General features: G+C 41.2%; 2 protein-coding genes across 2 annotated transcripts; one reads left to right on the top strand and one right to left on the bottom strand.

Moving 5' to 3' along the window:
• Positions 1-525: 525 nt before the first annotated feature.
• On the bottom strand, positions 526-3,434 carry LOC138207425 (crystallin J1A-like). Its single transcript, XM_069164636.1, has 10 exons — positions 3,305-3,434; positions 2,947-3,013; positions 2,616-2,792; positions 2,275-2,373; positions 2,065-2,157; positions 1,833-1,989; positions 1,542-1,657; positions 1,244-1,321; positions 955-1,094; positions 526-865 (listed from the first exon to the last, which is right to left on the bottom strand). The coding sequence occupies exons 2-10, from the start codon at positions 3,011-3,013 to the stop codon at positions 767-769; spliced, it is 1,026 nt and encodes a 341-aa protein (XP_069020737.1). The 5' UTR covers positions 3,305-3,434; the 3' UTR covers positions 526-766.
• Positions 3,435-5,633: 2,199 nt separating this feature from the next.
• casq1a (calsequestrin 1a) lies at positions 5,634-13,016 on the top strand. The gene is made up of 11 exons (XM_069164621.1): positions 5,634-6,060; positions 9,045-9,138; positions 9,371-9,471; positions 9,640-9,751; positions 10,027-10,100; positions 10,455-10,585; positions 10,693-10,738; positions 10,874-10,931; positions 11,045-11,145; positions 11,293-11,367; positions 11,928-13,016. Exons 1-11 carry the CDS (start codon positions 5,824-5,826, stop codon positions 12,318-12,320), a joined length of 1,422 nt encoding a protein of 473 aa, XP_069020722.1. The 5' UTR covers positions 5,634-5,823; the 3' UTR covers positions 12,321-13,016.
• The last annotated feature ends 36 nt before the right edge of the window (positions 13,017-13,052 follow it).

Genomic DNA, 13,052 nt, shown 5'->3' with positions numbered 1-13,052 from the left:
GAATTTAATTCCTGAAGCTTATATATTCAATATATATTCAATATATTCAACTATTTACATTACCAAGGGTCTCCCACTCAAAGCTGATAACGCATACAAATATCTACACTATGTATACTGTTACTTTTATAGTAGTGTCACCATCAAGAGGTACAGCAGCGTGTTTCAGGGTTTTCTTGTTCGAGTCTAAAACGAAGGCACGACAGATTTATGTTAATTCTTCTCTTTTTTTTTAATGACTGACAAATTTGATTCTTACAATTAAAAAAATGAATGCAGTGTAAACAACATTTGTAGTTTTAAAGGGATGGAAATATTTTTGATTTTTAGCAAAAAAACACAAAATTTACAGGAAAAGCCATGAATATAATTTGCCACTTCTGATCAATTGGAGTTTTACTGCTGCCAGTACTGTGAATACAAAATATATTCTAATGACAAAAGATTATCCCACAATTACTAGTTTTATCTTTGTAATGATGAGTTTTACCAGAACTGGTTAATTAGTGATTAGTAATTGGTGAATTACTGAACAAAGGCTTTTTTTTTTTTTTTTTTTTTTTTTTTTAAATCACTCTGCTGCAGAAAATCTGAGTCACAGAACATCTGAAGAAACATGTTCAACTTTAAGAGAAACAAAAACATCCGGCTCCTGCCTTCAAAACTTTAGACAGGAACCTTCATTCACTGCTCTACCAAAGTTCAACAGTTTTTCATGATGCTCTCAGCAACCTCACATTATAAAACACACCACACTGCCTGACATCTACAGGTGCTGTTTGGTTATCTTCTTGGCATGATCCAACACAGAGTTGTATCGCAGGGTTTTGGACGTCCAGGAGGATGAGAGTCCCTCGAGCCCGATCTTGGAGAATGAAAACAGCACATTTAAGAAACCATCGCTCATGCAATATTGGCTTCACACGCAATATAATGTCGGCGTAGCAGTCGTACCTGAGCCCCTAGACATGCTCCAATGAAGGATCCTCTGCTGCAGGTGCATCCGCCGCAGCTCATGGTGTCTCTGACAGCCGTCTCGTACTGACTGGCTGTCAGGACTCCATGCAGCGCTGCTTGGAACGCACCTGGCAAACCTGAAACAACATCAGCACCACATGTCAATCACGTGAAGGTATTTGAACTCATCTGTCCAATAACTAGCAGCTATCCGAGTCACATGTCGTGCTCCAGTCTTTACTTATCACAGATACACTCTACTGATGAAGGAGGTTAGTCACGATACCTCATGTGTTCGGAAACACGGAGGGGATGAGCTGCTGTGGAGTTTTGGATAAATTCTCCTTCACCTGATGGATGTGCCCTGAAACCAGACAGAAAGTGAAACCACGGTGAGTCTAACATTACAAGTCACGTCATCATTAATATAAAACATAAATGTCCGCTTGTTTCTGTGTCGTGACACTGAAAGACTGAATCTGTAATCAGGCCACGTTCAGCAGGTGAAAGAGAAAGTGTGAACCCTTTCATCCCGTCACTCAGTCATGACGTTACTGTTTAACAACGCTGCAGGCCTCACATACCAATGACTGCTTTGTCCAGATCAGTGGGCTGCTTTCTCTTCGGGTCACTGAGCTGATTGAGCACCACGTCCAAGGCTTTTGGATCCGGACCGTTCAGGATGAAATGCTCCAAAAACCTGGGAAAATAAATACCATTGTAATCTATATCTGTATCTTTCTATATCTAATCTATAGCTTCATTTTGAATCTGAGTTTGGTGTTCTTCTCGATACAGTTGTTTCTATACCATCAGTCATTTGTATTTGGTCGACTGTAATAAAGCCAATTAGTGGATCTAGCAGATATACTGACCTTGCCGCCGCCAGAGTCTCTGCCACACATTCATCATTGTTCTGGGTGACACGGGTGGCCTGCTCCACCTTTTCCAGTATGTCAGGCTGTCCTGCGTAAAACGCCACTATAGGAGCCAATTTGGCTATTCCATCGATCTGACAGTCAGTCGCACAGCCTGCAGCAAAGACAACACAGTGGTTAGAGTCGTTTCTCTTCATGACGTCAAGCTGTGAGTAAACAGGAGCTTCACCTGTCTCCTCCTTCCCTGCGTCCACGTTCTTCAGGAAGCTCTTCAAACTCGCTTGTCTCCACGGTCCTTCGACGGGCAGCTGAGGTCTTGGCCCTGGTGTTCACACAGGTACGACACACAACGACGTGACTTTAGTGAGTGAAAAGTGAATTCATATTTTATCAAAACCACAAAAGACCTTCATCCGTGTTGACTGGACAGCTCTCCTACCTCCTTTGTCTCTGTAAGGATCGTTGATGGGGGTGTCGTACTCTGATCCGGGCCCAAAGAATTTCAGCATGCGCTGCTTCAGATCGTCAACATTTAGACCTGCTCAGAGAGGTCACACAGCTTAGACACCAAACTGTAAAGTCACATCATCATAAAGATAATTCAAATCTATATAGACCCTGATCGATGAGATCTTCCATCTCCACCAGAGACAGTGAGAACAGACTACCCCTCACCTGGTTTTGTGAAGCGATGTTTAATTCATTCCGTGTTTCCTAAACAACACACACACTGAACAGATGCACACGTAAAAGAGACCATGAGGCGGTCTGGACGCTCACCTCCACACTCAGACAGGGACTCCAGCAGGACGTACGCCTGGTCTCCGTAGCAGCTCTGCTGGCCCGTCTGCCTCCTGTAGAAAGGGTTGGCGGACTCGGAGCGGAACTCGGGGTTTGGTTCCTGAGCCAGAATCACCTGCAACTTCTGCTGGTCGTACAGCCAGTGGAGAGGCTGCGCTGCAGGACAGACACGGAAGAAACTTCAAAACCACGGATTTAACCTGTGGGGGGCAAATGCTCAAGGAAAGGAGCACCTAGGCGGAAACAGTCTTATTGTTTATGTTTATTAAATGTACAACACAACTCTACAGCAGGACAGTGTTGTTGTTACCTGCTGCATCTGCAACAGCTGATCCCACTATGGCTCCTATGGCTCTGTTGGCCAGAGCTGAAGCCATCTGTAAAAACATACGAAGTGTGGTTTAAAATAATGGTTGTCTCGTTTACTGCAGCAGAAAGGATCATTTCAAAATAGTTCCTCATTGTCAAGTCAAGACAAACATTTCCTGGTTCCAGCTTCTGCCATGATTTGAACTAAATATCTCAGTTTGGGTCGAGACATCTGAAAACGTCAGCTTGGGTTCGACGTACGACAAACGATTAGTCGATTACTCAACAGCTGACTCGGTGATGAAACGTGATTATGAAGTTACCGAACATAAATACAGGCTGACATTGAAAAGTCCGACCTTAACCTCCGTGTAGAGAAGCCGAGGGCGGACTGCGGTCTGTTTCTACTCCTGGTAGTTTCGATTTTACTCATCCATGAATTAACGACACTTCTTTGGCTGTTCCTGTGACTTGTTATGAAAGCGTTAGCGCTTTAGCACCGCCCACATAGGGGAGGGGCGTCCAAATGACCACGCCCACTTCCGGTGTTACAAAGATAAACACTGTCGGAACTGCTCAGAGAGTGAAATTAATTACGTGCTTTTAGTTTAACATTGAGGAAAGTAATAACAGGCCTAGATGAAATGAAGTTTTACACTCGTGTCATCACAGAACGACACTGACGCAAATAAAAACAAGCAAAGATGGCCAATGTAAAGTATCAAAATTGCATAGTATATTTTTAATAGTTCATTAAATGTTGTTAAAAGTATCAAGAGTCTACTCAGAGCAATTTAGGTTTGGGATCGTAGACCGTGATTGGGATCACAGGATGACTCTGAGGTTACAGTACAGGCTGATCGATCAGTAGATCAATACTACCATCTACTGGCCAGCAGAGGTAACTGCATCAGGTTGAGCATCAGGATCACTCCTTCGAGTGAAGCATCATGGAGCTGTCTACCTGTATTACAAATCGTATCGTTCAGGCTATCAAGAAAGTAATAAGGATTTGACTCAGTGAATGTTTTAAAAAACAAAGACTGAACTCAGATTTAGAGTGAATTAAACCATCTTTTTTTTTTTTTTTTTTTTTTTTCATTTTTGAGGAAAAAATGTTCAGGAAGACTCACATCTGGAAGAAATTGAAGCATTTTCTTAGTCCACACTCCTATATGTTCTCATATTCTTGATTAAATCAATTATCCAGCAACATAACATGAAAAGAGAAGGATGAAAGCAGACCCAAACTCCTAAAAGAGATGGAATATTTATTGAGTTAGATTTATATTGTTGGTTAAACCTGTATAAATTGAACATGATTTTAGCACTTCATGTAGCATCTGTGTTCTGTGCAAAAGGCACCGGCTGTGACATCACTGATTTGGGTTGTGTTCAGAAATGTGACGTGCTTGAAGGATTGAGCCAATTGAGCGCAGCAGAAAACTGCGCAAACAAAAGATATGTTTGCTTTAAAACTAAGGTTGTTTGAGTACATTCAAAAGCATGCAATAGTAAAATATGGGATCATTTTATGGCTCTGATCTTTCAGTGGCGCCACATATCTTTTTCTCATTTATCCGTTTTAATGAAATCAGACCTGAAAATTATTTTGGAAGCTGTCACTACATGAGGTGTAAATGAGACACATGAAACACTGCCTCTTTTAGTGGGACCCTCTCTCTCTCTCTCCTGTCACTTTATTAGATGTTTACAGTAAACCACAGTTCAGCTTAATTTTCCATCACACTGACAACACACATAACAGTTTTCAGCTGACCATCCAACATCACCAAGCAGACTTAATACTGTCGGGCTGCATGTGTCGTTTCAGAAGAGAGGGGTGTGTCGCAGACGTGTGAGTGCTGTGAGTGAGAAGGAGTATTACCGGTTAGCCTGTATTTATTTATAGCTCACCTCTTCCCTTTCAATTTGTAAAGTAATATCACATGTGGTCAGCTTGGGTATACAGTACATGCACACGTTGCACAGGACACATATGTGTGTATCAGGTTCAAGATTAGAAAAAGTTTCACAAAACTGCCAAATAGTCCCTCCCTCCTGTAAAACTCATATGTTTCACTTTCTTCTTGAGTCAGGGCTAAGTGACACCTATGCACTGAGTCCTCAGCAGGTGCAACACCCTGTCCTCTCCCCTATGTCCCTGACTGACCCAGCTCCACATTCTAGCGCTGCGCCAATGCCAGCAAGAGCAAATTAGACACCAGCACCCCCTCCTGATATGTACTTCTCTATCCTACATCCATTATTTTTAGCTGGGATCCAGGCCTCCATCTTCACTTAATATGGGAAAAGAAGTGCCTCATATTTGCAGCCACCTCTAACTCCATCGTATCTTCTTCTTCATTTGGCACAAAGTAGACACACACACACACACACTCACAAACATCCCATCCTCTCTAATATCTATATTCTTTACACCATCTCCCTCCACCTTCATCACTGCCTGTCCACCTTCTGTGTCCAGCCAGAGAAAAAGAGCAGCTTGGTCCCCACCTCCTCACCCCCACCCACTTTAACAGGTCTGTAACATACACTCAAGCACACACACAAAGCTGTAACCCCAGCAACCACCCAAGCCCTGCCTCATCTTTCCCCTGCTTGAGTGCACCCCAGATAGACACATGCTCACACCTATGTCAAACTTAGCCCAACCCCTCTTGCACCCTGTGCCCCACTGTCAGTCTCCCATGTGGGGTTTTTAATAAGGTAGACGCAGGAGTCGGTCTTGCTCTCTTCTGGGTGACGCGGATTGGAAGGGGTTCTCCATACTCTCACCAAACTATTTTGGGTTTTTTGTAATATCCCCAATTGTTTACTTTTTGAAACTGCAAATACATTATCCTTGAGAGGAGCCATGAAGTGGACCTGGGTGCTTGTGGCAGTCTTGCTGTCCTTTGGGGGGCTTTCACTGGCCAAGGACAGCTTGGACTTCCCTGAATATGATGGAAAGGACCGCGTCCACGACCTCAACGCCAAGAATTATAAGTCTGTGATGAAGAAGTACGATGTCATGGTGGTATATTACCATGACCATCCCGGATCCAGCCGCGTCGCCCAGAGACAGTTTGAGATTGAGGAGTTGGCCCTTGAGGTGGGTTGAGATGAGAACTATTGATGAGGAGGCAGCATTATCAGTGTGGGAGTCATAATGAAAAGCACGCAGACACATTAGACAGACTCGAAGTTGCTATATTTTGTTAGAGATTCTGGTTGAATTTGACTTTTGACAGTTTAATTTAATTTGGGTCTGCAGATTTGAAATTAAGTAGACAAAAAATATGTAATGGTGCTGCTGGTTGAGGAATTTTAATAAAATATATACACGAATGATACAAATAAAGCAAGAGGTTCTTCTTTGCAGTACAGGATAGCTGTGTGGCTGCAGGAAAAATGACCAGAATATGATGCAACAGAGGTGTGTGTGTTTTTAGTGACTTGAAATATGTTTATGTAAAACCAAATACAGGCGAAGTGTTCATGTAGAAAGCATGTTACGAGGAGAAAAATAGCTTTACTGGATGCAGAAATGCTGATGAGTGAAGTCCCGACAAAATGCCTCACAAGCCTGTGGTGTGTCGTCCACGCGAGGCAAAGAGCTGAGCTGTGAGCCTGTGTGTGATGTGTCTGTGTGTGTCTGAATGTGTGTGTGTTTGTGTTTGTGTTTGTGAGAGAGTTGATGATCCTAACACGCCTGCATCAGTATGCCGATCACACCTCAGGCCTCCTGTCAGCCTGGACACTCAGCAGTTTCATGACATTCCTCACAGAAACACATTACATCATCATTCAGTATTAGCTCACAGGCATCAAATAACAACTTAGCAAGGCTGCTTCAGTGGTCACATTCAGATTTATTGCATATCAAATCGCTCATATTTTCACGCCACATTTCACAGGAAAAGTTATAATTGCATGTCTGGTCAAGGTGATTGCATTGCAAGCCATTGTAAACAGAGAGCAGATTTAAATTCACAATGTAACCATCACAAACACAAGATGGACCTGAGTCGTTCTCAAACAGCATGTTGGACATTTGAAGAACTGCTGAAGCATTTTTTTTTTAGAGCTGCACTGAACATTACAGTTCTAAAATAACAAGGTGATGACTGATTAATGGGATATGGATCATGTAGCACAAAAATATGTTACAGCATTTGGCATGGCTAATGTACGGCGGAAAATCAAGGCTATACACATGTGGCATTATTATATTTCTGAAGAGGACTGCTAGTGGCTCTTTTAGAGTTGACATGCAAAATGTGTTCCCAGAAAAAATACCTGGGCATCCAGTCACTAAAGATGTGACATACATAACTTGTAATCGTATTATAACAAGTTGGCAAATAAACTAAAACAGGATTTATTTAGATCGTATAAATATGGCAGACATTGTGTGCAACAAATCTATTCAGTAACTAAGTCTGGCAATCAACATGTTGTGGATCTCTTATGCCATGTCAACAAAATACATGTAATGGAAAGGAGGAGGATAAAATACAATTTATTGATAATAATAGAGAGGAAAACATTAATAATCAAAACAAAAGAGAGAAATATGAGCATATTCCATCATCTAGCTTGTGGTGTCTCTGCATGGAGCACTAGTAGGACTCAGATTTGGGGCTGCAGGCCAGCGCCTGTGCGACTGGCTCCAGTAGTGCCGGCTCAGCGCTGCGCTGTGATTGACACTTGCAGTACTGTACTCGTCAGCGGATCCCAGAGCGCTGAGCATCACTGCCGCCTCGCCAAAATAGTCCCTGTGGGCTGGTGCGCCTTCTGGCTGCTATATTTACCCCATGATGCTTTTGTGATGGGGCGAGCTCCTTGAAGGCTTGTGTTTCTCCTTATGAATGTATTATGATGTGCATTTAATTAAGTTTTATTATTAGTAACACGCAACAGCAAAAGGCTGAGAAATTCAGAGGTTAAGGCGCCATGTGGAGATTAGTAAAAGTCAAATGAGATGTGACATGATGATGGAGAGGAAGTCCTAACTAAGTGGTAATTTGAAAATCATTTGGTGACTAAAGAGGCCTCCCATTGTGTCTGGTGTTTATGTGTTGTTTGGGAAGGCGCTGTGGACTCAACATTTTGTCATTTTGATACTTTTCCATTTAGATTTGAGTCCCTGCAGTTTCCAGACTGAATGCAACACATTTAAATTAAAGTATTCATAAAAACAGACAAAGATTGGTACATATGACAGTATATTTCCTACTTTGTTACTTTAGATATCAAAAGCGGAGGAACTAACTATCCAATAGGAGAGGAAATATTATGGTTTCACACTAACAGTAACAGTCTGATTATTGCAGCAAGAAATAAAATTTCACCACATGCTGTGTTTGTATTTTTGGTAAATCTCAATGATGTACAAAATTAAAGTAAGTAAAAATTAAAAAGGCACTGATGCAGTTTGTATGTTGTGTAGTTGGAAAACATGCAAATATGAAAGCTATGAAATCTTGTCACAGATCCAGAAGCCATCGGTTTAACCTTACATACAGTTGAGGAGATTCAGTTACTCTAAAGAAATTATATGCTATTACAAACTCTGAACTGCTGTTGGCCTACTGCACCACATCCATCTGCAACTCCAATCAAGTTAAAAGAAATGCTGAGAATTATGTGCACAACAAACTGCGGGACAGCCTAGTTAGTCTGACTATTTACGCCAGTAAAAGCAGCTGCTAAAGATCTGTGACCCCCGTGCATGTTAGTATGTGTGTGTGTGTGTGTGTGCACTTTTTACCCTTCAGATGCTCTGAGACGGCCCTCGAACAACTTCCTCAATGCAGTGTGGCCCTGCCATTGGTGGAAGGGACTGTCAGTCATGAGGTTCAGGTTTCATACAGATTTAGAAAGTGCACAAGCAGCGCTCTGAAAAGCAGGCTTTTATGGTAATGAAACTACTCAGTGAGACAACTTTTTCAAAAGGTGTAAATAATAGTGTAGAAGGCTCTCCAATGCGTCAGATACACCCACACAGCCATGTAGTCCATGTTTTTTTTTAAATACCGAACCAACAAGCCAGAATCGTGACTTTATTTATGTGACAATGTCTTTGCTTTGCAGCTTGCAGCTCAAGTCCTGGATGATTTTGATGATGAAGATATTGGAGTCGGTCTCATTGATGCAAAGCACGACAAGGCTGTTGCAAAGAAATTAGGTAAATAGAGCTGCAGACACAGGTACACGGCTCAATATGCAAAACTCAGACTACGGATAATCCCAAATTAACAGCTACTTTGACACAATTAATCTATAATAGCCAGTACTCTGAACTAGCCGGTCCAAATGGACACAGCAACACAGTTAGTGGGATATTTTACTGTGAACATTTCTATAAAATGAAAAATCTTGAGGTCAAACATCAATACTTGTCTGTTCTTTGTCTCCAGACCTTGACGAGTCCGACAGCATCTTCATCTTCACAGATGATGAAGTCATAGAATATGACGGCGAGCTTGCAGCAGACACTCTTGTGGAGTTCATCTTTGATGTTCGTGAGGATATAATCTCCCAGTTAATATCAACAACAACAATAACAACAAAAACTCTCTAAATACACATTTGCTTTCTGAAAAGCACACCCACAGACTCTTACTCTGATTTCCTCTTTTCTCTGTCATCTGTTGCCTCCTTCCTTTCTCCTCCATTGCTTTCATAGGTTCTTGAGGACCCAGTGGAAATTATTGACAATAGTAGGGAACTGAAAGGCTTTGAAAACATTGAAGAGGACATCAAATTGGTGGGCTACTTTAAGAGTCACAAGTCAGAACGTAAGAATCTGTACTGTGATGGCATGATAACCTGTTTCAGTCTGTTTTCAGAGTTGCTCTTCAACCTAATTGCTTATATTTGTGTGTTGGGCAAATACAACAGCTTCATAGTTCAAAGGTCAGCTTCATAATGTTTCTGCTTTTGATTCGAAGTGGTTTTAAGTGAGCACACAGAGCGCAAAAGTATTGATGACAGCAACAAGTGTACATTCTTAGATATTTCATACAGGGACCCATCTACTGAAGCTACATGATGGATGCCTGTAAAATTTCAGATTTTGACGCTTTTGCCGATGCTGCTGAAGAGTTCCATCCTCACATCAAGTTCTTTGCCACGTTCAACACCAAGGTGAGTAACTATACTATCTGTTAAGTTTAGTTAAGGTATATTTGTTTCCTTTACAGAAAAAAATTAATTACTTTCCCATATTTTCCACAAGGGACACGTGATTAAATCTCTTAATCAACTCACTTTCAGTGCTTTTAGCATTTGCAAGACAACTTTCATTCCAAACTCTTACTGGATATCTTTCTTAATAATGATTTTAAAAGGTACAGTTGGTCCTCGGAGAGTTGATAGAATAAACCAAATAGAAACTATACCAGTAAAATCTTTTGTGACTTTTTTTTTATTTTTTTTTATGACACACCATTAATATATCCTGTATGCTCAGTTGATGGTTCTAACACTTTGGGCCTACAGGTGGCCAAGGCTCTGGAGCTGAAGCTTAATGAGGTGGACTTCTACGAACCCTTTATTGATGATCCAGTGGTCATCCCTGGAAAGCCTTACTCTGAGGATGAGCTGGTGAAGTTCATTGAAGATAATGATAGGTATGTCCCACTAAAGCGAAGCCACAAGGATCTTACTTAAGTTTAAATCTTAACCTTCTGAATTGATTATAAAATGCTAAAACTGTTATTGATCTATGCTCGTAAAGACCAACCCTGAGGAAGCTGCAGCCACACAACATGTACGAGATCTGGGTAAGAACTTTAAAACTCCCGGCATCAGGAATTTGTTGAGCCATTCTTTCTTGATATATCATGGATTTCCTCGTTATTGTAAACTGTAATTATTGACCTTCAACAAGCTTCACTTTGTTTTTATTCTTTCCACAGGATGACGATGATGATGATGATGAACACATCATTGCTTTCGCGGAGGAGGATGACCCAGGTAAATGAATCGTAAATTAAAGATAAGATTCAGTATCACAGTTAGTCCTCATCACCCTGTGAGGCTGACTACAACTGTTTAGTCTGACCGTGATCTTCCTCTCCACTCCTCAGATGGTTTTGAGTTCCTGGAGATCCTGAAGCAAGTTGCCGAGGACAACACAGACAACGATGACCTCAGCATTATCTGGATCGACCCTGATGACTTCCCTCTGGTAAGAGAGGATGCGCTGCAATGTGCTTTTTTTTTTATAAATAAGAGACTGACAGGCAACTAAAAACTGAGATTTACTGACATGGAAGAAAAAATGGTATAAGATGATAAGATCAGTTTTCTAATATTTCTCTCGATCCCCCTGCAGCTCGTGCCACACTGGGAAAAGACTTTTGGAATCGACCTGTCATCCCCACAGATTGGTGTTGTTGACACTGATGATGTGAGTAATATTTTCAGTATTTTATTTGTTCCATATTTATGTGTTTTACAACACTAATACATTGTCATACATACTGTGATACATACAGAAAGACAGGTTTGATAATCGTATTATTCACCATAATAATTGGAATCTCATGTACAAACTGGGATGGTGATGGCCCAAGGGGGATTCTGCATTTCACTCAATCAAATTTGTGTTTAATAGGATTGTCACCAAATAACTGGCAGCATGAATATACAACAAACATCGCAGTAAATATAATTAGATTTGTGTCTGAGATTCTGGGTTAGTTTGGAGAATATGTGTATAAATGTGGCCATTATGGTCCAAAATGTATCTGCATGTAAGTTTTTTTGACAGAATCAACCTGAAAAGCTAAAATCCCTCTTTAAAATGTCTTTAAAACTACCTGACAGGTACTCGACTGATTCATGTCGTGTACAGTTTTGGCCACATGGTTGTGCAACGTGTACATTCTGTGCACGATACAAATAAAATGAGGGCCCGTTTATACAAACAGCTGAGTTGTTTATTGTTTGTTGTTTTTTGCTGTGCAGGCTGACAGTGTGTGGTTGGACATGGATGATGGGGACGACCTGCCATCTGTGGATGAGCTGGAGGACTGGATTGAAGACGCTCTGTCAGGTGAAATCGATCCTGATAATGATGACGACGATGACGATGACGATGATGATGATGATGATGATGATGATGATGACGACGATGACGACGATGATGACGACGACGATGACGATGATGACGACGACGATGATGACGACGATGATGACGACGATGATGATGACGATGATGACGACGACGATGATGATGACGACGATGACGATGATGATGATGACGATGATGATGACGATGATGATGATGACGACGATGATGATGACGACGACGATGACGATGATGACGACGACGACGATGATGACGATGATGATTACTAAATCATTTTGTCATAATTTACTCTTTAAGTCTGACCAATGCAGTTTCGAGAGTCACCATCATTAACTTCATCAAATCCGTCTGTTTTGTAACAAGTTCTCACTGAACTCGTCACTTCACTTTGAAATCTTTTCATCGTCTGCATCTCACCGCAACAATATTCCATTACTCGTTCATCCCTCTGCCCCACTTAGTCTAATCCTCCATGTAACAAAGTGCTCTCTAAAAGGCCACAGTACCTTTATTCCCACATGTAACACTGTTTGGTACAATAAAAAAAGAAATTCTTTCAAAACCTTGCCATCTACTGCTATTGATTTTTATATTATTAAAGTTTTTATTTTCCTACATGCTGGAGGGGTTGCATTGTTTTATGCATCATGCATGAGTCCATCTGTGGAGTCTGTTGCCGTTTGAATGTGTTTTCATTGTGTTCACTTATTTCCTTGTTTCCCCCCCCAGTACTGAGATGAGTGAGGTCAGATCCAAGGGTGATAGCAGGCTTTTCTGACGGGTCTTAAGTATCTCCAGCCTTCTCTGTGAAATCAATGTTATGCTGTACACTGAAAGTGCTGTACATCATATGGATGTTTTCTATGATGACGAATTATGACAACAGCCGTATTCTATTTTTGTAACAAGAGAAATTTAACTTACTGTAAAGTCTTAAATAAATGACAGCTTGGACAGAAACCCCAGCACTGCATAGTTTTTAAAGATGTGTATGTGTGTAT

This window comes from Embiotoca jacksoni, unplaced genomic scaffold (genome assembly GCF_022577435.1).
Source record: "Embiotoca jacksoni isolate LCO1_2020_lvr unplaced genomic scaffold, fEmbJac1.0.p SCAF_31, whole genome shotgun sequence".
In the NCBI taxonomy this organism is placed as follows: Eukaryota; Metazoa; Chordata; class Actinopteri; family Embiotocidae; genus Embiotoca; species Embiotoca jacksoni.
The sequence above is the reverse complement of the archived record's forward strand: the minus strand, read 5'-3'. Positions and strand labels throughout refer to the sequence as shown.